The sequence below is a fragment of the Zootoca vivipara genome, chromosome 1 (assembly GCF_965207765.1).
Source record: "Zootoca vivipara chromosome 1, rZooViv2.hap1.1, whole genome shotgun sequence".
Lineage (NCBI taxonomy): Eukaryota > Metazoa > Chordata > Lepidosauria > Squamata > Lacertidae > Zootoca > Zootoca vivipara.
The window spans coordinates 93,049,061-93,075,006 of NC_142582.1; the positions used below are offsets into that span (position 1 = coordinate 93,049,061).

At 43.6% G+C, this 25,946-nt stretch overlaps 1 protein-coding gene across 2 annotated transcripts; it reads right to left on the bottom strand.

Moving 5' to 3' along the window:
- Nucleotides 1-3,268: 3,268 nt before the first annotated feature.
- On the bottom strand, nucleotides 3,269-20,153 carry DLL4 (delta like canonical Notch ligand 4). Of its 2 annotated transcripts, none has more exons than XM_035111475.3 (11): nucleotides 18,531-20,153; nucleotides 18,105-18,368; nucleotides 17,443-17,500; nucleotides 15,305-15,574; nucleotides 12,657-12,717; nucleotides 12,345-12,475; nucleotides 10,562-10,731; nucleotides 9,127-9,346; nucleotides 7,384-8,092; nucleotides 6,169-6,277; nucleotides 3,269-5,124 (listed from the first exon to the last, which is right to left on the bottom strand). In XM_035111475.3, exons 1-11 carry the CDS (start codon nucleotides 18,582-18,584, stop codon nucleotides 5,119-5,121), a joined length of 2,052 nt encoding a protein of 683 aa, XP_034967366.1. In that variant the 5' UTR covers nucleotides 18,585-20,153; the 3' UTR covers nucleotides 3,269-5,118. The 2 variants fall into 2 exon arrangements, with proteins under 2 accessions (XP_034967366.1, XP_034967360.1); XM_035111469.3 differs by having other exon boundaries at nucleotides 15,305-15,577.
- Nucleotides 20,154-25,946: the final 5,793 nt, after the last annotated feature.

Here is a 25,946-nt window from a genome sequence, read left to right on the forward strand (position 1 = left end):
GATGTACAACAAATATATATTGACCAACCAAGGTGGACATAAGAAGACAATGCAGAGACACAATGGCGTCAGCCATGCCAAGCAGAAATTTAGTTCACTACACAACTGGTCAGGTTGCCTCTCTCACACACAGAGCTTCCAACAATCAGTTTCCCCCCTATATGAGCAAAACTGTGAGCAAAGTTACTACCATATATATACATATTTTAATTTATGACCTCAGCTACGCAAAATAAGTTGGTGGAGTCATTACTAGCACTGAATGGCTTCACAGTAGACCAGGCATGGCCAAACTTGGCCCTCCAGCTGTTTTGGACTACAACTCCCACCACCCCTAGCTAACAAGACCAGTGGTCTGGGATGATGGGAGTTGTAGTCCCAAAACAGCTGAAGGGCCAAGTTTGGCCATGCCTGCAGTAGACTATGCCATTGTACAATGCACACACAATCCTACTTCCTTTCAGTTATGGCCATATATCACTTACCTGAACTTCAACTCATGACCAAATAATCCTGCAATTCAATTTCTGTGGATTATTTAAAAGAAATAAAGAAAGCCTTGAGCTGTCCCTTCAGTTTTAGCTAAGAATTACCCCATGTGAATGCTTTACTGTACTAGCAACATTTGGAGGTTTGGGAGAAAAGTCAGGGATGTCTCACCCTGCAGTTGGCTGTGTACAGGTTCTCTCATATGGTTCACTTTAAAGCAATAATACTTTACATTCTTTTTCTTTAATCTCCTTAGGAGTTCATGCTTGGTTGGTAGTGGTATACAGTATATAGTTTGCTTGTTTTTAGAGCTCTTGTTTGTTTCGCAGAATACAGATTCACATATAAATCCTTTTCATCTGGGTTCAATGGACATAGTTCTCAGCCCTGTCCTTCCTTGATATGATTTTGTGTTTTGTCTTGAGACTCAAAATCCAGATTTGGGTCTCAGTCCTGTTTGCTAAGCTGTGGAGAAAGCTCCCTGACTATTTTGTTGTTTAGCTGTTTTTTGTTTGAAGCAGGACTCTCTCTTTCTCTGTATGTAATCCGTGCGTTCAATTAAGAGAAGCATCTGTTGGGTTTATTTCACATTGCCAAGGAAGGGCTGCAAATCAGGAGCATCTGCTCTGCTTTTTGTCAATGGCTTGTTTTTCATAATTTGCTCTGCAGGGTGAGTGTTTGGGGATGGGAGGGATCTTTTCATTTCTCCCATCTTTATTATTGTTTGCCTCAAATGGTAGTCAAGGAGACTGATTAGTAAAATCAGCTGAAAATCCCAAGCAAAGAATTAAAGAGGCAAACAGAGTTTTTAAAAAGGTAAACAAAACTGTGTGTCATTAAAAAGTAATGGCAAAATAAGGACTGCTCATTAATGACTTGTTTAATGATGTGTTATGAATTATAGGCAGGAGTCACATAATGAACCCCATCAGAGGACAACCCTAACCTCAATCCTTCCACCCTTGCAACAGGACTCCCCCCTCTCTGGTGGGGTGTGTGTGTGTCAGGAGAACTCCAGAGCAACACACAGGGGGAGGATCCCTCCATTTGGCCAGCTGATATGCTTACACAGACGGAATGTTAATAGTGTGACATTGAACTCCACCGCCTGGGTTTGCAATTTCAAGTTGTTTTTTGGGGGGAAATGGTTGTTTTAGAAGAGACAATATGCACAGCAACCCACATACCATAACAAAATACTTGGATTTAAACTCATTTCATTCCATTGGCTTCATGGGCTTCAATCCAAGTACTGTACAGTACTGCACCTCAGGTAGATAATGCTTAACATTTGTCTTACTTTAAGGGCCGTAATAACTGTAGTAAACCTATCGCTAACTAGCCGACATCCTGAGATTTTTATGAGTAACAGGTTAGCAGTGCCTTTGCCACTCATGATGTGCATGAAGACTGTCCTAAACTTCATGCTGTATTTTTTACTACTACTGAGAAACACCCAGAGATGTAAAATCAGCAGCAGCAGCAGCATTAAACCCCTGGGCACTTCCCCCTGCCATTTCTGCCAAGGCATGATTATCAAGTCCTATGAGCAGTAGAGGCAGCCCTGTTATGGGAGGTGCAGAGTGCTGCTTGGTTGACATTGACCCATGACAGGGCCTTCTCGTGGCAGTTCTCATTTAGGGTTGCCAGACTCAATAGAGGACAGGACTTTTGTGCCTTTAATTGCCCTGCTCTCTTTTGAGTCTGGAAACCTTAAAGAGAAACCAGCAGACCCTTTGCTTGGAAATTAAACTAAGGGTCTGCTGGTTTCTCTTTAAGGTTTCCAGACTCGAGAGAGAGCAGGGCAATTAAAGGCACATAGGTCCTGTCCTCTATTGAGTCTGGCAACCCTATTCCCATTTGGGGAATGCCCTCTCTGCTGAGGCACATCCATCTACCACATTAACTTTCAGAAGGAATTTTAAAACAATCCTTGTTTACCCAGGCACCCGATGGGTGAAGAATACTTTTCTTAGTAATCTTGATATTATTAGCTGTGGAAGTATGTTACTGTTTTACAGGTTTTTAGATGTTTTGAAGATGTTTCCACTGTATTGTTTTTATCAATTATGTTGCACTGCCCTGCCCTCTTTTGGGAGGAAAGATAAACATTTAATAATTAAATAATTAATATCGGGGAAGCAGAAATCTGGAAGCATACCCGGATCTGTAATAAACAATGCTGTGAAAATATCCTGAAATCCTGAAAATAATTCAATTGGTTATGTGTCTTATATGCAGTTTCTAATTTCTGTTTTCTCACACATATTTTATATTTACTTTGCATCCTGTTTAAAGCATTTTGGAATAGACAGCTGCTCTGAAACATCCTGAACTCTGTTAGAACAGAGAAAGGTAAGAAGCCAGCAAAGGAACTTTGTCGCTCGTTAATAGAATATAAAGTTGAGAAGTGAGTTTATTTATGTCCTGAATCCTTTTCCAGAATGAACAACAGATGTAATTTCTATTGTTGTGTAAGATCTAATATAGACCAGGGTTTTGTCCTTATTCTAAGGACTATATAAAAAGCTTGGCTTTATTACAGTTCTAGATTAAAAATGTAAGAATTTTTACATCAAAGAAGCTTATCACCTAAAAAAAAATGCACTGAATTCATTCACCAGAAACTTTGTGAACTTTGCACATGTTATGTAATGCCAAGCAACAAATTTATATTACTACAGGACCTGTTAGAACTCTTAGCCTCTATGACAAAGATTTCCTGTAAACACTAGAAGATCATGAAACTCAAGTCATAAAATGAGAAACCACACCAAACTTTGCAGTAGCAGGAAAGTATTTTCATTATTTGAAAAAAAATAAAATTCAAACTTTGTCATCACATAAAAACATAACATGATAAGTAATAAACATATTTACACTTCTGTTTTTGATTATAAATATACATTATATACAAAATAATGTTACAAAATGTAGAAAGTTCAGTGCTTCTGATTTTCTTTTTAAATTATTGAAATACTATGTTTTAAAATAACTACAAACAGACACTAGTATAAACCATATTATTGATTTCTGAAGGTCATTTTCATAACGGTCTTGAATGGTCAGACCAAAAGGTCAGTAGTGAACATTCTGAGCAAAATCTTGCTTGCACAATTCAAGGCTGGAGGTGAACAAAACTGATGCTGGGATTTACAAGGTCAGGAACATTGCTCTTCCACCACAGAAAACACAATCCCAACTTCCTTGAATGAAAATTTGCTTCCTCTCTCTGCTTCCGCCATATTCCCTTTCCCACAGTACATGTTTATCACTACAAACATCACAGCACTTCCTATCTGAAATGTCTATTATTATTGCTGTAAATGTATAAGAGTCTGTGTGCACTGAGTTTTCCAGTTCAGAACTGCTCCTTTGGACTAAAAAACGTAAGGTTACTCCTTTCCTTGTAGCAGTGTGAAGGAATGAAGAAGCAGGACAAACCAATAAATTTACGATTTCACCCACATATATCCCCCAATAAGTCCCCCTTGTAGCTTAGCCTTTCTTAGCCCAACAGAGCTGTAGATAGTGGTGGTTGTTCCGCAGCAAGGAATAAAACTTCAGGGCTCATAAACACTTCCCTGCTTGTAAAAAAAAACCCCACAAGCTTAGACTTGGAGGTTATTTGCAATTGAGGTGGTGGCACCAGACTCAGATATCCAACACAAAATTCCAAATCCTACCTAATGCATATGAAGAAGAAACACACTTCTATTCATGGTGACTAGTAGTGCAAAGGGCATGAAAACAGCTGATTGATTTTAAACGCACTTGTAAGGCTTTCAGCGAGCACTGGGATTAAGGTTCCTCATACTGAGGTGGCGGCAGAATTCTCCTCTGCTGTTTAAGTCCATGGATGTTTCTGTCATTCAGAAATAGGAGCAAATCCCAATTTAATGCTCAGTTCACCAAAGCATCATCCTAGGAGATGAAATACCAGCTCATTATCCATCTCCCCTTACATTGTCTGGAATACATGGAAGGGGGAAAGGGATGTAAAATAGAGAAGCAACAGGAGGTACTGGTAGTAAGTAACTTCTTGCCAACACTGTTTGGGTACTACAGGGGAAAAAAGGCAGTTATGTCTTGATTTGGGCTCTCTAGATTCTTAAACACGCTTCAGGCACTTTTCAAATCCAGAAAAAAATGGTGAGCTCATTTATTCTGTATCCATTATATGCATAGAAAAACATGTTTCTTCATTCATTCTTCTCACAGTATTGCTGGTTTATTCTGTGATGGCAGAGTGCCTTTTGCACCATCGGGCACCTTCCAAGATTGAAGTTTTGGAAAGTCACACAACTGTCCATGAGCAACTGGCAGCAAAGTAATTTCAAAGGCTAGTAAAAGACACCATCACTGCCTCTCCCCTCCCTGTAGTCAATCACATTCCTCCTATCAGACTTCAAAATAAGGGAATGGGGAGGGCAAAAGGTCTATTGCATCTTTAAATTCACAGTCTGTCCAGTTCACCCACTTCTATCCTCTCCTCCTCCTGAGAGCAGCAAATTGCATATAATTAAAAAAAATCCAAGTCCAATCCAATTGTGAATTGTAAACAATTAGCAGGAATGTCCACCTTGTGGCATCTCCAACACTGAGGTGCAAACAGAGCAACCTTCATTCTTATACCTGTTTATAAACAAAGGGGGGGGAGAGATATTAGAAACAGGCAGTGCTATTCAAAATACAGATTAAAGATGCAATCCAAATTCCCCAGCAGTAGCGGCAGAGCTTTGTGGAGCAGTGGGGCCACCAGATGGGAGCAGGATAATTGGCCTGATGCTGTCAAGTGAGGGCAAGGGAATTTCCCCTTCCTGTTGCAGCCCTTTGCTCCACATCCCATGCCTTTTTGAAACAGGTTTTCAGGAGGTGTGGGGTGCTAGAGTGGGTAGTGGGAAGGGAGAATGCAGAATTCTGGTTTCAGAAGTAAGAGCTCTAAGCCAATGTCTTTACTCTGGGAATCAGACCTTAAAAACAGAACAAAAAACCCCCCCTGAAGATCTAACCCATTAATTTCTCTATTTTCTTAAGTATTGTTTGCAGGAATGATATGGAGCAACACTAGAAATAGTTCCATTACTGCCCACTACTTGCCAGATGTAAGCCAATGATGCCTGAAAGTCTAAAACTTCATTGCTATCTTTTCAGGTTTTTATTATAAGAAATGAGACCTGAGCTCTATAAATTAATGAATATTGGTTACAAATATAGCTTGGGAGCCAGATAGCTGAAGGATCGCCCCTCTCTGCATAAACCTGCTTGTCAGTTGTGGTCGCCTTCCAGAGCTCTGCTCTATGTTCTGCAGCCAAGGCAGGGCCTTTTCAGCGATGGCACTCCGATTGTGGAACTGCCACCCAAGGGAGAATACACTGGCCCCTTCTTTATTGTCAGGTAGGTGGTTAAGACATTTTTCCTCTTTTAATAGGTGTTCTCAGTTTAATTTTTGTTTTGAATGTTATTTTTGTTTGTATTGATATTTATTGTTGTAAACTGCTTTCAGGGTTCTTTTTGGAGCTAAAAGCAATACTGTATAGAAATGTTTAAGTAATTAAAACAGCGGACGCTGTAACACTCCAACAGTTTGACTTTAGCCCCAATGGCACACTCTTCTGCTGTCTCTCGAGACAGGCAAATGGCAACAAAAATTAAAATCTATGTAGGCAACATACATACCTCTGTGGCTATAACACACTCATTTCGCTCTTCTGCTATCACAAAGACAGACTGGTACATGGAATCCCTTGGGGAGCATATAGCCGATATTCTACATTCTGGCTTTTCACTGTTGAAAACATTTAAAACAAACCATGATAAAATTTCTAAGCAAAATTTTCTCGTTTCATGTGTTAAAACTGAGGAAAGGATCTTTTACAGTAGCTGAGGCCATGAATGACAGCAAATATTTAAAAATTCAGTTTCCAACCAATGACAACCTCAGTCTTCTATGACCAAATAACTATGACCAGGCTGAAACTTGCATATGGGGAGTAGCCTGGTTTCAAGTAGCATTCATTGTGTTTTATTGGACAAAGTAAATCAGCTTGACTTAATAGGTGCAGTAGATGCACAAAATTTTAAATATTTTATGCAAAGGCTGTAAGTCTGCATTAAAATATAGAATTTGGAACTACTTGGCTGCACTTTCTTTTTGTCTCTCTTTCTTCATTTCCTCACATTCACAAGACCAATTAAATTAGGTGAGCAGTTCAAGCATAAAGGATCTGGGTAGAGGTATTTTTGTGAAGTAAACAACTTTGACAGGAACAACCGCATGCAGCCCTGCCTCACATGTCATGATAAGACACAGTTTGTCTTAAACCATGGTTGAATTGTGAGTGTGCCTCTGCTGTGTGGGCCTTCGGTGTGGCTTCTCCCTACTTGCCCCACATAGCTCAAAAAACAAGCCATAGAATCACATCATTCAAACCCAGACCATGAATTGTTTGCTTTAAACCGATGATGAGCGATAAGCCAAAAATAAACTTAAGAACAAACATTAGTTGCTTTCTAGCCCTCAGATAATGGTTTCTTGGAATCTGTTACAACATAGCCCTACCACCTATCTAGCTACAGGATTGGCAAAGAATCAGTGGACTGCAACCTGGCCATAAGATGGGTGGGGCCAAGGCATTTACCATAATGTTATTTTATTTAAGTTTTAAGGTAAGGAAGGTAAACTACTTCCAAAACTTGATAGACTATCAACTCTCCTCTGTTGCTGTGAGCAAAGTGTACTCTGCATGAAATTTAAAATGTCAAAGCTATCCACTTTCCATGCTTTTCAGAATCTAACACATTTATGAGTTACTCTCTATTCTTGTTCTTTGCACAACATAGGCTTCCTTGTTCACAAGTGAGAAATTAGATTTCTTTAGAAGGTGTTCATACCTGCATAACCAGAAGGGTGATTTCTCTCCTATACATTTTTCGCTTTTATGATATTTATCTTCCTGAGCCCCTCTACTCGTCAGTTCCTTCATCAGGTTATAATCCAATGTGTGATTCTTAAGTTTGTAGTTTGATTTCTCCAGCACACAGTCTACTTCAAGGTCTTTGTTTTTATTGGTGTTTTTAAGCTGAGACGCTGGGATGAGATTTTCCTTCTGGAAGTCAGACAGGTTGTTCATGGCTTCTGAATTCTGTTCTGGCTGTCTCTGCATCTGCCGGATAACTATAGCTATCATGCAGCACAAAATGAGAAGAGCCACTAGCCCAACTCCCATGGATATGGCCACCCAAGGAACCTGTTTAGGAGGCTCTGGAATTGAATGCACTGGAAATTCACAATGGCTGCCCATGAAGCCAGAAAGGCAGTGACAAGCAAAAGTAGTAGGATAAAGCCCAACATAGCACGTTCCCCCATTCTGGCAGGGCTCAGAGGCACACTCATCTCTAGTTCTGGTTTCACAGTTTTTGCCAGTGTAGCCTGGCAAGCAAGTACATGTATAATCATGTGTAGCCACAAGGTCATGACAAGATCCTCCATTGGTGCATGGATTTCTGGAACACTTGCTGATGTTTATCTCACATTTCTGACCGGAGAAACCAGGACGACAACGACACACGTGTTGCTGGCCCAAAACAAAGCATTGCCCACCTGTAGAGAAGAGCGCAGTAAAAAAAAGAAAAGAAAAGCTTGATTAGGAATGTATTTTTATTACTATTATTTAGCGACTGCTGTGTGTTGCACTGAACATAGAAGCAAAGACCCAGACTACCCAGGCCCTAGAATATACAGGGTGAGTCCTTTAAAAGAGGGCCCGTGGATACAGAGTACACATGTTCCATCATCAAGAACGAAGTAGGAGGACATAAGCAAAAAGCAGGCATCACAGAATGTGTGTCATGCCCAGGGAAGAGAGATCAATTGGGAAATACTGACTTGATGCACAAGGAGACCTTTCTAGACACAGAGCAGCAATACAGAAGGTGCAGAAATGAGGGAATGTAGATGACAAGAAGAGGTCCAGCTAAGATTGCAGAAAAGCAAGAAGAAAAGATACAGTACAGAACTAAGATTTAGAAAACAAAAAATGGGTGTCAGATGGTCCGCCAGTCACTTCCAAAATCCCCTGATACGGGAAAATTGCAGAGGGTCTTGGAGGCACTTATGGATTTTTCTGTCAGTTGTAGCAATTATAATGCACTACGCTAGATGTTGTATTATTTTGAATTCTATTTTTACAGGCACACTGTTCCACCTGAATAACATTTGTGGACCACTAGTGGTCTACAGACCTATTTGGGAGCCCCTATACTATAGTCTTATGAAGTGATCAGGTATATAAACAAACAGCATTGCAAGCTGCTCCTCCACCCTGTGAGTTAAAGAGCAACTTAGGAAGAGTTATTTTGAGCTGGGGGGAAAGAATCACTGGAGGGAAAGGGTTAAGGAGACTCCTTTCCCCTCCACTCGGCCCAAGCTGATCCTTTCTTTAAAAATGTGGAGAAAAAATATGCAACTCCGTGTAACATGCAATATAAACCTCACAAATAAGTAGAAAATATACCGTACAAAGTATACCTTATAATAGGAGAAGGAAACTGATAGATCAAGGGAGGAACACAGAATCAGATTAAAGTTTCATTATTGTCTGTCCCCAAAGGTGAAACTCTGGTGAAAGGACTTACCATTAGAACAGGGGTTGTTGGTACACCTGTCTTCTTTCTTTTCACAGTTGGATCCTGTAAAGCCCATAGGACAGATACAAGCATAGCTGGTTCCTCCTTCTCTTTCTAGGCATGTGCCACCATTAAAACATGGAGAATCAACACAAGTCAAGGCACTGTGCTCACAATTAACACCATCGTATCCTGGGGGACATGTGCATTCGTAGTATTTCCCTAAATCCTGTGGGGAAAAATTAAGGAATACTGTATATAAAATTTAGCTCCTTCAAACTAGTTGCTTTGAGTTACATTTCCTGTCCATTTTTCAAAGGGACATAAACTTTCAGAGATGTGAAAGCAGATGCACCCAAAACAAATTAAAATGGAATCTGATTGGGTCTCCAAGGAAGTAGTAACTTGGGGACCAAGCAGGGCTAAAACACAACCAAAGGGTCTTACAGATGAAAAAGTAAATGTACACTATAAATTAAGTGATACTACTACTAAGAGACTTGAGTTCATACCAACAATGTACTTAACTATTGATGGTTACTAAAAAGAGCAGAGGGAAGAAGACTTATTAATCTGCTATGGACTGTACATACTCAGACACTACCAAAGTGAAGTAAGACATGCTGAAAATACTACTTGCATTATAACTGTGTAGCTAAAAGAAGGTACATGAAGCAGATAGATGTGTTCTATATAGCACTGAATGCCAGGACTATGCAGGGGGATCAGCAATATTTTTGCTTTTGTATGTGTGAAAGCCCTATGTGAGCTTCAGGGTCCCTCTATGCCATAGCCGGGGATGCCACCATATCTGCACCAGCGCTACCCCTCCCCTTTCTTTTGCCAATGCCACAGTGCCTTCTAACTTCTCCTTCCCCAGTGGCCAGGAAGAGTCTCCAAGATGGTAGCCACCAACTATCTACCTTGAAATCATCATCAGAGGCCCTCAAAATAGCAAGAGGCTGCTAGGAGGAAGGGCCTTCTCAGGAACAGCATCCTGGTTCTGGAATGTTCTCCCTAGAGAGGCTCACTTGGAGCCTATTCTGTATTCCCTTCAGTGTCAGGCAAAGGCTATTTTAAAATTCTCCCAGGCTTTTTAGGTACTTAATAGATTTTGATATTTTTGCTTTAAATTTTAAAGATCTGCCTGTGGTTGGTTTTCTTGATTTATTTCTGCTGTAATGTGTTGTTTTTATTTTTTGTACTGTATTTTAACAATGTACACCCTCCTTCCCCAGACCTTTGGTTAACGGAGGGCACAGAAATACTGTAACCAGTCAATCAGTCCCTCCTCTTTACCTGTCATACAGGGGTATAGTGAATATACAGTAAGTATATTCATGCATACTACCCTGAACTCGTTGGTGGAAGGACAGGATATAAATATGGAAAGCTGCTTTTTCTCTTTTCACAAATAAATTTCCAACATATAATTAGTTCTTACTGTGCAACTGCCTCCATTCTTGCAGGGGTTACTGTCACATTCGCTGATATTCCGTTCACAGTCAACGCCAGTAAAACCCTCTTTGCAGGAACATGTATAACTTCCCTGGCCAGTGTTCATGCAGGTGGCCCCATTCTTGCAGGGTCTGTGATGGGTGCAGTAGTTCAGATCTGCAAGGACAGAAACATGACAATGAGAAAGTTACGTTTTAACAAAGAACAAAAAAAGATGAGGCACTAGAAGTAGCAGAACAGAGACTTTGACCAAAACACCTTCAATTTATTGTTCAATAGAATCAATGGAAATTTGTGTCCCCAGCCTGGAGGACCTTTAGGAACACCTAAAGTAAACTTATCCTGGGGGTGCATAAGCTCAGTACTTTTCCCACAATGTAGTTCTCATTGCCACAATGAGTAACGCTTAAAACCTTTCCATGTGCAATAAGACAAAGAACAAAGATGGTGGCCCTCACTTTTGTTCATAACCTGGTATATCAAAAGGACATGAAAGGAAATGAACTTATGAGCTTGCTATGAGCTGTTAGTATCATGAATATAACCAAGGTAAGATGGCATACTTTACTTAATGATAGATGATCAATCAGCATTTCAACTGCTAGGCCAATTAAAATACCCTTAAACCAGGCTTCCTCAACCTCGGCCCTCCAGATATTTTGAGACTACAATTCCCATCATCCCTGGCCACTGGTCCTGCTAGCTAGGGATCATGGGAGTTGTAGGCCAAAAACATCTGGAGGGCCGAGTTTGAGGAAGCCTGCCTTAAACAGATAGGCCAAGAAAAGGCCATATCCTGCAATAACTATATATGCATCCTTAGGGCTATAAGAATGATTTTGCTTTGAATCTGGGTGGGCTGATAAGCCATTAACTGTAGTACTGCGTTTGGAGCCAATACTTGTCTTTGTAGGTGCCTAAAGCTATTAGCAATAAAGGGATTTAAATGTGCATTTATCAAGTTGAAAAAGATACTAGTAAGTTTATACACTTCCAACATTCTCATTAGAATAGGCTTTCTCTAGACAAAGTTTCTTCTACAAGGTTCAGAAATGTTTCTTAGGATGTTCAATCATACATAGGTGGTATAACTACCCTGAAATATATTGACTATGCATGTGGTTAATAAATTAAATAATTGCATGTCTGCATATTCCCCATAAGGATTCCATTGTAGCAAAAACAACTTGTAACCCCAGTTTAAAGTACAGATATGACTTTGGAGAACCACAGTTATTCAACTGAGATTACATCAGGGATCATGGAACCATGTCAAGTGCATGTTCAGGCCTGTCCCTTGAAACAGAATCTGGAGATTTTCCCCAATTTCCATTTATTTTAAATTCTGCATTTGTCATATAAGAATATCCCCACGAGTAAATATAAGGAAGAGCCAGATTCTGTTTGCTTGTGATACTGTATGTTTAGAAAACTGCCTCAGTTAAGTACTGTATATGATAGATCACTAAATATACAGTTTTTATAAGGGGTAAGAGGCAAGACTAAATCTGTAGTGTATATAGTTAAAAGAAAAATATGTGTGAATACTTTTGAATGTTCCGGTAAACATATACCACTTTTACAGAAAGAGAAGAATTTAAGAGAAATTTTGACATTTGGCCACAATCACCCAAGATAATCAGATTCAAAGTCTATTAGTTAGACTTCTTGCAGTAACCTAAAATGTTAAATTTCTCCTTAAGAAATTTATCAGCAAGAAAAAAACACATTAAAATTAATGCATTTTTGTTATAACTACATCAACTAACCTTGATCACAAAAAAGGCCTCCCCAGCCTTCATCGCAAATGCACTTTCCTGGTTTTGTACAAGTTCCATGGCGACAACCCACATGAGGGATGCATTCATTACAGTAACGGCCTTTCCAGCCACTACGACAGCTGAAAAGAAACAATTGAAATGTCTGAAGTACCGTAACTGTTATAATACTTTGAGCTTACTTGATTGAAGTCAAAGGGAATTTTATCAGTGATGACCACTGAAATGAGTAAAGTGAGAAGGGAGAGAAGTGGGACTCATATACTGTTAATCACATTGAGATCTAATACAGCAACTACTTACATGCATTCTCCTGGCTTTCTGCAAAATCCACTTTTCTCTGAACACCCATCTAGACAGATAGCTGTTTCATTGAAAAAAAGAAAAAAAGTTTAAGTTAATACTTTCAAAAATGCATTTCAAAGTATTTATTATTGTATTTGTATCCTTCAACAAGCTCAAGACATCAGCCTAGTTTGCACATCACAGTAAATATTAGTTAACTGTTTATACTGTAAACACACTGATCAGGGCTGCTGATCTGGCAACAAGCCACGATCCCGGGCTTAGCATTATGCTTGAATCGGGGATTGTGGCTTATTTCATGCCCCCAAACTAATGACCATGGTTTCAGCGAAACAAATCCTGATCCATGGTTGAATATAATGCTAAGCTAGGGTCATATTTTGTTTCCTTTTGCACGCTGGCAGGGAGGACCAAAAGAGTCCAGATTGTCCAGTAAACCATTAACTCCGGTTTATTATGATGTGCAAACATGGTCAACATGTTTTCTCATTGTGGCAATCCTGAAAAGCAGTGACTGAACCAGAGGTAGGTGAGGCAGAGAGTGAATGGCCCACAATTGCTTACAGTTTTATTTTGCACTAAAAACAAATTTTCAATTTCTGTTCCAAATATTTTCATATGCCATGCTCAAAATTATGTAAATCAATGGGAAATGGGAAAATGTACAATTTTATGTATAAAGCAAGTGTAATTTACATGCATTATTGTGAATCCAACATTTGATTTGCTTTTCAAAGGCAGAGAACTAGAAAAAAAACATGTTCCTAAAGAAATTTCCTTTAGGCCAGGAGTTTTGTTTGTTTGTTTTGTCAACGACTTGTTCCCCAAGACCAATGAAAACAAGAAGTGGTTGGATTTTTAAAATTCCTACAGCTGCACTGCCATCAGTTTTGATGATAGCTGTGATGTATACATACAACTTTAGCATTAATAAAACTCTAAACTTAGATGTGTCTGAACCCATAGTTAAAATGCCAGTATGAAATTCACTAAGAAGCTGCCCTGGCAATTGGAAGTGTTTTGAAATGTAAAATTAGAGACTTGAAAATACCTTTTACAGTTCTTGTTATCTAGAACATTAAGCCAAGATACTGGGGACACTTGATGCAGTCACCATCTAAAGCTGGCTGACTGAAAGTAGTTGCAAAGCGGGGAGTGGAAATGGTGCGATGGCCCCAGGAGCAGGTGCAATAAGAAAAAGAACCATTTATGAGGGAGCTACATTGCCCCCTGATTCTTTAGTACCAAGGGAATGGGGGTGGAGACAACTGTGGTTCCCATTCATTTCCATTATTGCACATACACTACCTCACCCAGACAAATGAATGGAGTGGCATTTTTGCTCTACTGACTTGCTTAAGAGTTGGAGGTCTGCAATCAAAATGGGCACACCTGCAGCCATCGTAACGGAATATAATTTTGAGAACCACTTCTATGGAGCCTAGGAAATTGCCAAAGGCCTTCTTAATGTAAGAAATGGCCCCAGAGAGTAAATAATGTGAATTGGTAAAAACCAATGCCTGGCTGCAGCCTTATAGAAACTTTCAAATCACATTTGTGTGTATTAATTAGAAGCTGGTTCCAAAGACAAATCAATTGCATCACAGAACTGATATCCAGTAGTGCAGCTCGGTCATTTGAAGACTGAATTTAGGCGAACCATTTAATCTGTAAACTGTATGCATACACTTCTAGGGATGGAGTGAAGAAACTGTTCTCCGATATATGGCAGTGAGTGTTTTTGTAAAAAACACTATTTTCATGCTTTAAGAAGGAACTTATTCGGCCCGTTGCAGATAAAGACTTTTCGCTGGCGCCCGTTTCCTCATATTATAACTGTCCATGTTATAACTATGAGGCACTCATAACAGGGTTAGGAGGCCAGTGAGACTTACAGGTGAAACTCGGAAAATTAGAATATCGTCGAAAAGTGCATTTATTTCAGTAATGCAACTTAAAAGGTGAAACCAATATATGAGATAGATGCATGACATGCAAAGCAAGGTATGCCAAGCCTTTATTTGTTCTAATTGTAATTATTTGTCGTTAAGCAGGTGAATTATAAATGGAATGTAATTAATGAAATGTAATAGCAATGTTTATTTTTGTATTATGGTAACTTTGTTTTATTACCGTGGAATTTCCAAAAGAAAGCATTTGTGAAAATTAAAATAAAAAATAAGTTGCATTACTGAAATAAATGCACTTTTCGACGATATTGTAATTTTCCGAGTTTCACCTGTATAGGGACATTTCTCGTTCTCAGTTGGAACTGGAAGGGAACAGCAACGCATTCGCATGCTGTCCTGCCTATGAGTTTACCGTAAACAAAACCCCGTCTTCCTCCCTCTCTCTGCCTCGACCCTCACAGGTTCCTTTTCCAAATCCCCTCAGCCGCCCTCTCGCCCGACCCTTTCAACCTCTCTGCCGACCTCAAGGGCTCGCGCACGCGCAGTGTCCCCCCCCCAGGGTTGCTTTGCTTTCTTTGCCTCCCTCGCAGCTGTTGGCGCCCGCGACCGGCAGGGGGAGCTGTCGCGCCTTTCCCTGCCCTCGAGGCGCAGTTTGCGCGCCCGCTCGTTTCCCCTGCCAACTGTTCCCTTGGGGTGGGGTGGGAGGTCTAGGGCGGGAAGGGCGGCCTCGCTCACGTTGGGTGCAGTAGTCCCCCGTCCAGCGGGGCAGGCAGGCTACCCCGCCGTCGGCTTTGCAGACGTAGTGTCCGAAGAGGTCGTCGCGGTCCTTGCAGAGGCGGGAGCAGTTGTCGCCGTAGTAGTGCTCGTTGCACACCACGCGGTAGGAGAAGTTCAGGCGGGCCCACTCGTGGCTCTGCTGGTCCTGCAGCCACGCCTCGCCCACGGCCAGCGAGCGCCGGATCGCCATCTGGCTGATGAGCCACTTCCGGGCGGGGGGCTTGGATCCTGCTGCGGCGGGAAGGACACAAGCAGAGCTAGGTTAGGGCTGGAGCCTGGAGGGAGCCTCGAAGCTGCTCGCGTCTTAACAGGATACTCTCCCCGAGCCCCGTCTCCCTTTCTAGCCACATCCAAGGCCCCTGTGCCTACCAGGTCTTTCCCTTGCGCCAGACTCAACTGCGGAATCTGGAATGCGTGGAGAAATGCCCCTGACGAAGAAACACCACTCACTCACCACTCAAATGGGGAAATAAACAGGCAGGTGATAAGGTTTTGGATTGCAGGCAGAAGCACATCTCTTTGAAATATAATAAAAAGCTTTCCACTGACAGTCACCACCCAGGAGTCACCACTATCTCACACCATCCTCTAGCTTCAGTCCATCTGCTACACTTTAACCTTCTTTGCATGCCACTGCTGCATCCCTCTCTCAAATCCCAAAGGACCAATTGCACTCTTGTTTTACAGAACCCATCCCATAGTGTGGTGGTGCACCCTCACAGGTTAGTTGCCACTTTCCCCCCAGCGCATGGCAGGGCATTCGTTTAACAGCTGCATAATAAGCAGAAATCCAACACTAAAAGATTTTCCACCTGGCATTCTCCCTGTGGAGACATGCTACACCTGCTGAAGTTCTGCCTTGCAATACAGTTGTTTCAGGCACAGAGGCTCTGCTGGAAGCAGGTGGTAACTCTGCTCACTGTTCATCCCTTATGTTAAAGCACACTGGCCACTTAACTGCTCATCTCCTCTGATGTGCCTTAGTTATTCACAACAAGGAAGAATTCCCACACAGCGTCCTTCTGGCCCATGCTAACATGCACAGTGTTACCACACACTATGCCCTTATTAAAACATTCTCACATTACACACCAGCTTGTGCTTCCTCTCCAGTGTCACCGTAATTAGCGATGGCGTCTAGCATCAATCTTCTAGCCCCAACATACAAGCCCAGACTCTGTGCAATAGATTTCATCAGCTGGTGCCCTCATTTTTTTTTATGTAGCAATGCTCATTGCAACATGCTCAATATAATTAAAAACAGTGAAGGATTTTATTTTAGGCGGCGGGATTGATTGTAAGAAATCCTAATGCCAAATAAAGAGAATCAACCTGGCCCTCAAAAGGCATTTGTGACAATGTGTTACCACTGAAATTAAACTGAGGAAGAAAATTGCATTATTCAGCCCAAGTAGTGTGCCAAATAATGTTGATTAAAATATTAATAAGCCAGGAGTATGCAGACACATTTGGGGCTCAAGCACTTGGCTGCAGTAATTAGGAGGTCAGGGTTCACATGATACCAATGTAAAAGCACTGTTCTCTTTTGCCTTTAGTATCCATTATTGTTAGCTGTGGTCCTGAGAAGCTTTACAGAAAGCCTTTCAAAGTAAGAGTTCTTGTGCTGTTGAAATATCCTTTTCCTCTATGTCAGAAAAACATCCCAAAGCCATTATTCCTTTTCCAAAGGGCGGAATTTGAAAAAGGTGTAAAATACAGGAAAAGGCAGTCAGGACTTTTTGGCAGCCTTGCCGTTTTCTCACCAAAGAGCTCCTTTCTTTCCCACGCCAAAAATAAACGGGAGGAAACGCAATTGTGTGGAGATTAAGTAGGGGGACAAAATCAAAGCAAAACCCATCAAGATGTTGGGAACAGCTCTGCCTTGCAAATTAAAGCAAGCATCGAAAATATATTCTGAACTTACATGCAATAAGTAAAAACTATTACTTTATGTAGCTTAGGTGGAAGCTATTTAATAACTGTGCTGGCAGACTTAGCTATTTTGTGTTGTTTTTTTAAGCTAGCTTCTGCATAAAGCTGCAAGTTTCGAAAAGCTGTCGCCCCCTAGTGAGTAGGAAAGGAACGGCCATATTCACCTGCTGGATGGTAACCTTCGGGAGCGTGCCAGGCTTCAATGATCAATGAGAAAGTTCCCTGTGAATGGAAAGGAGGAGTGAGAGGAAGGCACAGAACCTAAGACAAGCGGGGAGTTCTAGTGATAAGTGATCGGAAAGGGACTGTCGGCCTCAGAGATTTAAAACAATCGGGTGAAACCAGAAAACCTCTACCTGGCGGTAGATATACATTTCAATTAATCTAATTGCAGATAGCATTACTTTGTCTGAGTCGATGAAATGGAGCTTCCTCCGGAGGACTGCTTTCATCTCCTGGGAAAAGGCGCCTCTCGCCTCTGACCAGGGTGCAGGAGGAAGAAATGTCCTCTCTCTGCCTCCCCAAGACGACCCTTCCCACCCCAGCTTCGTGGAAAGCAACTTTCCCCCAGCTTCAAAATGTGCACATTTCACTCGTCTTGAGCAACTCGCCATTCTATTTTGACATGCACTTGCAACGCCCGCAATTAGACCGCAGCTTTCTACATGGCACCGAGTTATGGAAACAAAACGTCGAGCGCAGGGTTTGTTTATATAGCCTGCAGCTGAACCATGGCGGCCTCTGCTTTTTTATTATTATTATTATTTCAACTTCCTCGCTCAACCCCCGCCCCGCTTTCCCAAGGCTGTTGAAGGTGAGCTCTCACCGGCCACGTGAAGTTGAAAGGTAACTTGATGGGGCTGCCGAAGCCCTCGGTCTCCCGGATGGCGAAGGAGTTGATCCCCAGCACCGGGGTCACGATGCTGCCGAAGGTGCAGTCGCCCGGCGAGATCACAGCCTGGTAATGCATCAGACACACGCGGAAGAAGGTCCTGCAGCCGGACCCGCACGACTCTCCGCTCGCCAGCGCGCCTTGGCCGTTGGCAAAGTGCCGCAGCTCCAGCTGGAAGACGCCCGAGCCGGAGACCTTCTGCGCAAAGGGGACACACACACAACAGCAGAGCTTATACCCGAGCTTATTCCCTTTGGGGCCAATACTTTCCAGAAAGAAAAAGAAAAAAGTCCCCATGCATATATATATATACTGTACTGTATATATATTTTCCCCCGACGGCTGTGCCAACATCATTACCTGCAGCGTCACCGCGACAGCCAATGTCAAGCCCACGAGGCGCAAGGCTGCCATGCTCCCGCTACGATTTGCTTAATTCCTCCCGGGCTGAGCTTTCAAGGCTAGCTTGTATTCCTCAGGTGGTCCAAAGATGCGCTGCTGCTGTTGCTGCCTGGCTCTCCCAAGTCAGATCAGTGTGCACCTCGAGGCTTGCCTTCCAGTACTCCCCAAGACGAAGAGGAAGGTATAATCCAGTGGGGCTGCTTTTTAAACCATCGGCGTGGTCGGAGGGTTAAATCCCTTCGTTTATAAAAACTCCCAAGCCCAGAGGAGAGAGGCGGAGGGGCGTGTGAGAGTGGCGCGGCAGCAGCTCGTTCCTTTCCCCGACCTTAGCTGCTGCTGCTGCGCTCGCTCCGTGAGTGGAAAACTGGCTTCCCTTCGCGCTGTTTATATAGTTGCCTCCTGGCCTCGCAAGCTCATTATGTAAACTGTCCGTCAGGCTCGGGAGATCCCTCCCCCTTATCTTTCTGGAAGAAGGAACCCAATGTGGTGGAGAGCCCGCAGATCCAGAATTAATACCCTGCTGCTGCTGCTGCGCCACACTGACCACCAAAGAACCGAGCTGATTATGAAGAAGCCCCAGCATCTGTTGAGAGATTTAGTGCGCTCGCCACGGAGAGGGAGCCCTCGCAAAGGAGGTGCCAGGAGAAGGAGGAGGCAGGCAACCGGGGAAAGATTCTGCCTTGTGAAAAGAGTACCCTTCTTATTCAGGCTCGAAAGGACGAGGCACTGCATGCTTCCTAAAGGAAGGCGAATGGAGTCCAAAGCGCTTGGGGACTTGTGGCTTTCCAGATGTTTTGCCGGACTTCGACACCTATCAGCCCCAGCCAGCATGGCCAATGGTTATAGGTGAGGGGAGGTGGGGTCCAACAACTTCGGGGCGCACATATTCCCCATCCTATGCACTCTTGTTTGCCCATATAGTGTTACCTGCCCAGGTGAGAGCAGGTAAGAAACCAGAACTGACGCTAGTTCTTGAGAAATCGTAAGGCCAACCTTGCTGCGGATTTCCACACCCCTCCAAACATCTTCCTCCGGGCTGTTTGGCAAATCACTTCGATTCACAGGGCTCTGAGGCCGGCGCACCTTTTTGCCCTAACCCTGTGGCTATTTCTACCTGCAGCCCCGACGCGTAAGAGCGGAGAGGGGGCAGGACGACGTATTAACCCTTGCGCTGTCTCCGGACGGAGTTAGGCGAATTAAAGTGGCTTTGCTCTAAAGTTGGTACAGTATATTCTTCCATGCTCGTTCTGCGGCTCCCAAAGCCAAAGCCCTACCATTTGCGCCCCCCAAACCCCACAAACTGACTCTCCTTGGACCGAGGGAAGCTGCTCTCATCCCTCAGGTGAGGACCTGTGGAAGCAGTCATTTTCATCAACAGAATCGTAACCGTATAGAGCTCGGTTTCCGTGACATCGAGGAACGCGCATTGGGTACCAACCCTGTCCCAAGGGCAACAGCCCCCGTGGTGTGAATGGAGAGCCTGCCAGCCTGCCTTCTTGCCCGCCTTCCTCCCTCCTTGGAGCGGTGCGCCGGCTCAGATTGTATCCTGGCTGCAGGCTGGTGTGTGCCAATAAACCCCTTGGCTTGATTGCAATGTGTGCTTATTGTTGGGTCGCGTGTCCCTCATTAAAGCCAAGCACAGAGAAGGCCTTTCATGTGGCTTTTATTTCAGCTTGTTAAAAAGGAAGGGAGGGGAGGGGAAAGGGAGGGGGGAGAAGATAAACCTTCAGCTGTATGATAATGAGGTCTTGCCACCTTTATGCCAGCCCCTGTCCGCGCTTCTCTTCACCTGTAAAACAAAATAAATAAATAAGTAAAATAACCTGTTGTTGCGTTGTTTTGGAAAACAGTGGGTGTTTCCCAGGCAGCCCTTAGGGAATACTCTTGTTTTATTTTGAGGCGAGAAAGCATAAACATAGGTGTGGGTTTCTGCCTGAACCAGACAGGATCGCCCCATACACTTGCTTTCAAAAGAGCAACTTTTGTGTGTTTGTGTGCGGCATGAGAAACGCCTGCCTTACAAAGCCGAGGAGGACCCAAAGCAAAATGTTGATTTAGGATATGATGTACTAACAGGGGTGGGTGGGTTTTTTTGTTTTTTGTTTTTAAAGTGTGCCTGCCAGATGGCTCCTGGGGGAAGGGGAGGGGGAATCACTTGTTTCGAAATGGATGTAAACTTCTGCTGATCTTGCTTGACTCTAGAAAGTTTCTCTCTCTCCCCCCCCCCTTTTTATAAAGCCCTGCCCATGAACTGCTGAGCGTCTGTCGATTTAATATGAAAACCCAACGCTGCAACGAGAAAAAGCCACGATTCCCTATACGAGTGTGGCTTCTCTCGGGATCTCCTCCAGGGTTTGGCTCGAGGATTTTGGGGTCCCTTGCACGGATCCATACACGCGCGCATAGTGTCCCCTTTCTCTTTTGATCCATCCTCGAGAAGACATATTGACAGGGTTTTCTTGGGAAAACTCACCTGGGTCCTTTCCACTTACCGTCTACTGCTCTCGCGCTCTTTCCAACGGAGTGTAACCTACAGGCTGATCATGCTTTGGTGTAGCAGAGCAAAGTTTTTCCGGAGAAGACCCCACGCTCAGAGCGTTTTCCTTTCCTACTTGTTTGCGAAAGCGCCCCATGCCTCTGCCAGGGGGAACAGGTGCCCAAGACATCATCCCCTTCGATGCCCACCGGCTGGTCTCGGGGATGGGGGTATCGCTCCCAAGTCAGGATCGCAGGGCGATGGGTGCTCTTTCCCTCCTTCTCCCCTGAGCAGCCAGGGTCCCCTCCTCACCCGCGAGCGCGTCAACTGTCAACCCACCAAATCTGCTCGGGCGCTAAATAAAAACACGAGGCCAGATAACATCAGTGCTTGGTAAATGGTAATGAGCGCCTAACCCCGGGGGAACAGAAGGGCGGTGGGGCTCTTTAATGCGCGGCTGAAAGGCTAGCTGGGTACTGCGGGCCCGAGCAGATGTTCGTATGTGTGTGTTTTGATTTGGGGACTTGTGCTGGAGGTTTATGAGGCTAACCAGAGCCACCCCACGCCTGGCCACTTGGCCCAGGCGCCATCTGGCACAAGCGCGCACGAGCCGGGCACCGCATTGGGGCTGCATGATCCACAGGCGGCATCTACCATATGGACGCGCTCTATTCTTCTCCTCCTTCCCCAGCCAATGTAGGTTAAAGCCAGAACAAGCGGGTCTCTCTTTCTCCTCCTCCTCCTCCTCTTTCACAGCTCTGCCAAACCTCAGGGCAATCCTCTCTCTCTCTCTCTGGGCGAGCACCTTCTCAGATAGAGTTTCACGTCGAATCGGCGCGCTCTGGGCATCAGCTTCCCTCCGCGGTCAAAATATTATGATGTGGACGGCCAAGGGTCCAGCCCCTGTGAAACCGAGCCTCTTTCTTCTTCTCAGCCCGGAGTTGGCATCTCTCCTTATTCGCTGCTCTCCTTCTTCCCTCGACCACAGAATGACTCCTGACCTGGCACACGTCGCCCAACAGCATCCCTCCGCTTTCGGATGGTGCACAAAACAGATGTGAAATCTTCTCGAAAGTCAAGGGTATTATTGTGCCGTTGTGATTGTAGCTATTAAAGAGGCGGTGGTAAAATAATAAATGCGAAAGGGGCCATCTGCTTTGTGTTGACCAAAAATTTAGATAAAAAGTTGCAGTGAGGAGCAGAAGGGCAGCTGGATCGAAAAGTTTGCAGAGGGCAGGTTCGAAGAACGACCGTCGTTTAAAATTAATGGTATACTTCACTTTCATATTATCCGCCATATGGGAGCCCACAAGATAGCACCTGTATGGGGCCTCCCTTCTTTGTTTGTTTCGCTGCCATAATCCAAGACCAAACTCTTGTTCTCCACATCAAATCATCCAGGATAATCATATATATCTTCCTGATTCTGCAATCACAATCAGTAAAGGAGTCGAGAGCTACGATGGCCACCCAGTTAAATGTATCTCAATAGACTGATCATATGACTTTTAATCACTTGATTAGTCAATTAAATATGCATACATTTGCATTCCAATAAAATAATGGTTTTGAAGGGGGGAAGCATTATTTTGAATTATGCATATGGTTGAGTCACAGCAAGCACTACCTTATAAGAGGCATGTGCCTGTAGTTTTTGCCAGTACAAAAAAATAAAAATCTTTTAAATAAATAATTATTTAAGTCCCTTATATATGTGGGACTTAAACAACTAATACTTTTTTCAAAATAAAAAAAATTCCTTCAGTAGCAATTCCTGAAGGAATTTTTTTATTTTGCTTCGACTCAGACCAGCACGGCTACCTACCTGTAACTTTTTTTTTTATTAAAAAAGTGAAGTCTCTTGGTTTTAAGTATTGTCAGTAAAATCTATTTAAAGGTAAGTTTTCATTGTTGAAGCCAGTCATTATGGAGCAGACACAAGATAAATATGTGAAGTGTTTCACATTTCTTTCTTTTTTCCAATTTCATACCTTGAATTCTTGCCACAACATCCATATAACCTGAAGGGAATTGTTTGCAAACTATTAGTGAACAATGCGATTGGCTTCAGTGAGCATCTCCTGTAATTGTTGATACTTCCAGCATTAAATACTGGGAGCATTCCAATTAGTTAGTTATATCCTGATCCCTAAATGTAATTACATGGAAGACAAGTCCTATTAAAAGAAGGAGGACTTATCTGCAAGTCAATGGGCTGCTAAGTGTTTGTATTTTATTCACACAACATCCTTCAGCATCTCCCTTAAGGGCCTAATAGTCCATTTAGACTGCAGTCCTGCTCACTTGAATATCAGTGACACAAGTCTTGAGCCACTCTTATGTTCCATTAAAATCAATGGGATTTCAGTTACTCATGATTATAGACTTTTTCTGGGCTAGGGCCTTTGGCTTCAATTGAATTGAATTCACCCAGCTGTGCAGGATTGCAGCCCAAGAGGTTCAAAGCTATGTAAATCTCAGAAGCTGCCTTATACTGAGACTATTGATCAGAAGGCCAGACTCTTGACTAGCAGCAGACCTCCAAGCCATCATGCTAAGGTTCCTTTGTGATGTGAAGGGAGGAAATGACCATCGGAATCTGCCATTGAGCCAACATAGTACACTCTGATCCTACCGTATGTGTACTTTCTCATGAGTCCCACTGAGATTTGCTTCTGGGGAGGTATGTATAGAACTGCTGCTGCAGATGTCACCCTCCAGAATTTGTGGGATGCAGAGAGATGTACCTAGGGCCCCTTGCACCCTTGGCAAGGAGCTGAATTGGTTTCCACCACTGCCTCCAAAAACACCACTTTACCACACACCTTTGTGCCATGGTGCAAGGATGGGAAGCTTCTCCTGCATTTCACCTCCTGCAGTAGTGGTGGGGTGTCTCAACTCTGGTTGGAGAATAACTCCCATCCTCCCTGACAATTGGCCATGCTGGCTGGGGCTGGTGGGAGTTGAAGTCTGACAACACCTGGAGGGCTCCTCACCCCCTTGGGCACACTGCAGTGCAACCCTTAAGAAAGTTGACTAATAAGCAAATCCCAATTAGTTACAGGAGACTAAGGCTATGTATTCCTTAGCAGCTTGAAATGCAGCATAGCTATTTCCTCCCACTGGTGTTTTAAGTGCCTTTTAATGTTAGTGTATGTAGATTTATGCACGCAGAGGAAAAGGACAAGAAAGGGTTAATTTAGGTGTGCTTTCCCTACACCAGAAGCTGCACCTTTTGAGAGTATAAATACTCTTGCATTTATAGCCTTGGGTAGAACCTAATCCAGGGGTCGGCAAGGTTTTCAGGCCGTGGGCTGGATCATTCCCACGGACAATCGTCCGTGGGCCAGACATGCACAGCGCAATGCCAGAAATCGTGTCTGCGCATGTCTGCAGTGCCGGAAATCACTTCTGTGCATGCCTGGAAGCCGAAAATTGCGACTGCATGGAAGCAGTCTATGCACGCGCAGATACCATTTCCGGCACCACTCAGCAAGTCCCTGCGCTGCGCTGCGCTGCGCCGGTTTAGCACAGCGTGAGGGGGACTTGCTGAACAGGCAGCTCGGTGAGCGGGCAACTCGTGGGCCAGTTAAACTGCCTCCGGCCGGAGGTTACCAACCTCTGACCTAATCTGTGTTGGAACGCTGCAAGGATGTTGCATGAAATACCTTTTTATTACTTTTGCTGTAAACTGTTGGGACAGACTGAGGTAGGATTACTTTATGCTACAACTATATGTAAGTGTTGAGGAGCTGCATTATCCTCTGGACTACCTGTCAGTAAAGGAACACCAAACTGGTGTTTTTCTTTAACAACCCCATTCTAGGTTTTTCCATTTGACCAATGCGTTGGCACAATCCGCGTTGGACAGGCTTTCTGCACATGCATGTTGATGTTCACAGCAGAGAGGAGCCTGAGATGTCTTTACCCAATGCTCATTACCTGATTTGTTTCCTTATGTTGAGCTCCATCTGCACACATGCAAAAGCTGCCTGAAATGTACATGCCCCAACATAACCAGGGTCTTGCTTTTGTAATTGGATAGGTGGCTGGTTTGATGGAAAGCCCATCAGACAGTAATATTTCTCAAGAAGCTGCAGGATACCTATGGATTGTGTGGCTAATATCACGCGGACTCGGTTTCAAACACCAGCAGTGGGAGTGCACTGGAGCCACAGCAAATGGTAACATCTACACAGCCTGTTAAACTTGTTTGAGACTGTAGTCTTAGGGCTCATCCACACTTCCCTTTTGTCCTGCTGCTTTCCCCCACAGAAAACCGCTCTTTAGCGCTCCATTGGAGCAAACAGCTATTTGAGTTTTCTCTGGATTGGCGTTTGCTCTGATTTAGTGCTAAATAACATGTTCTCCCTGGGAAAGGAGCACAGCAGGGGAGGGGAAACTGCTTGGACCCGTGCTTTCTAGGCACAGGACAAGCGGGAATGTGGATGAGCCCAATGGAGCAGTGTGTTGAAATGGAAAAGTTGAAATTAGCTTAACCTCACATGTTGGATTTCAACCTGTGCTTACGTAGCACACATTTTAAAAAAAAATCTATTGTTGTACGGCCCCCAGAGCAGTTGTTGCAAATTTTACTGGGTGGATTCCCTGTGCTCCCACTGCACTTTGTGGTGAGCAAGCTGGTTGTCAAAATCTACACAATTTAGTGTTTTACATTGAAGATGAAATGGAGACTGACGCTACGCTGGTGCTGGGTTACATTAATTTAAAAGGTTCAGCCACAGTCCAGACTCCAGAAAGCTTGGACTCACTTCCTTGTGAGAATCGGATGCTGGACTAGATGGGCCTAGAAGAGTCTGATGCAGCGGAGCTGTTCTTACATTTGGGCATGACCCACCTCATAGAACAGACTACGTACCAGGCCATGTCACTAGCAG

What these genes read in the sequence shown, in the direction of transcription:
- DLL4 (XM_035111469.3), bottom strand. Translation starts at nt 18,584, where the DNA reads ATGGCAGCCTTGCGCCTCGTGGGCTTGACATTGGCTGTCGCGGTGACG. An exon ending in CTTTCAACTTCACGTGGCCG is followed by an intron (nt 17,501 to 18,104) that starts GTGAGAGCTCAC and finishes TTCCATTCACAG; the next exon opens with GGAACTTTCTCATTGATCAT. An exon ending in AGGCCTTTTTTGTGATCAAG is followed by an intron (nt 10,732 to 12,344) that starts GTTAGTTGATGT and finishes CTGTCCTTGCAG; the next exon opens with ATCTGAACTACTGCACCCAT.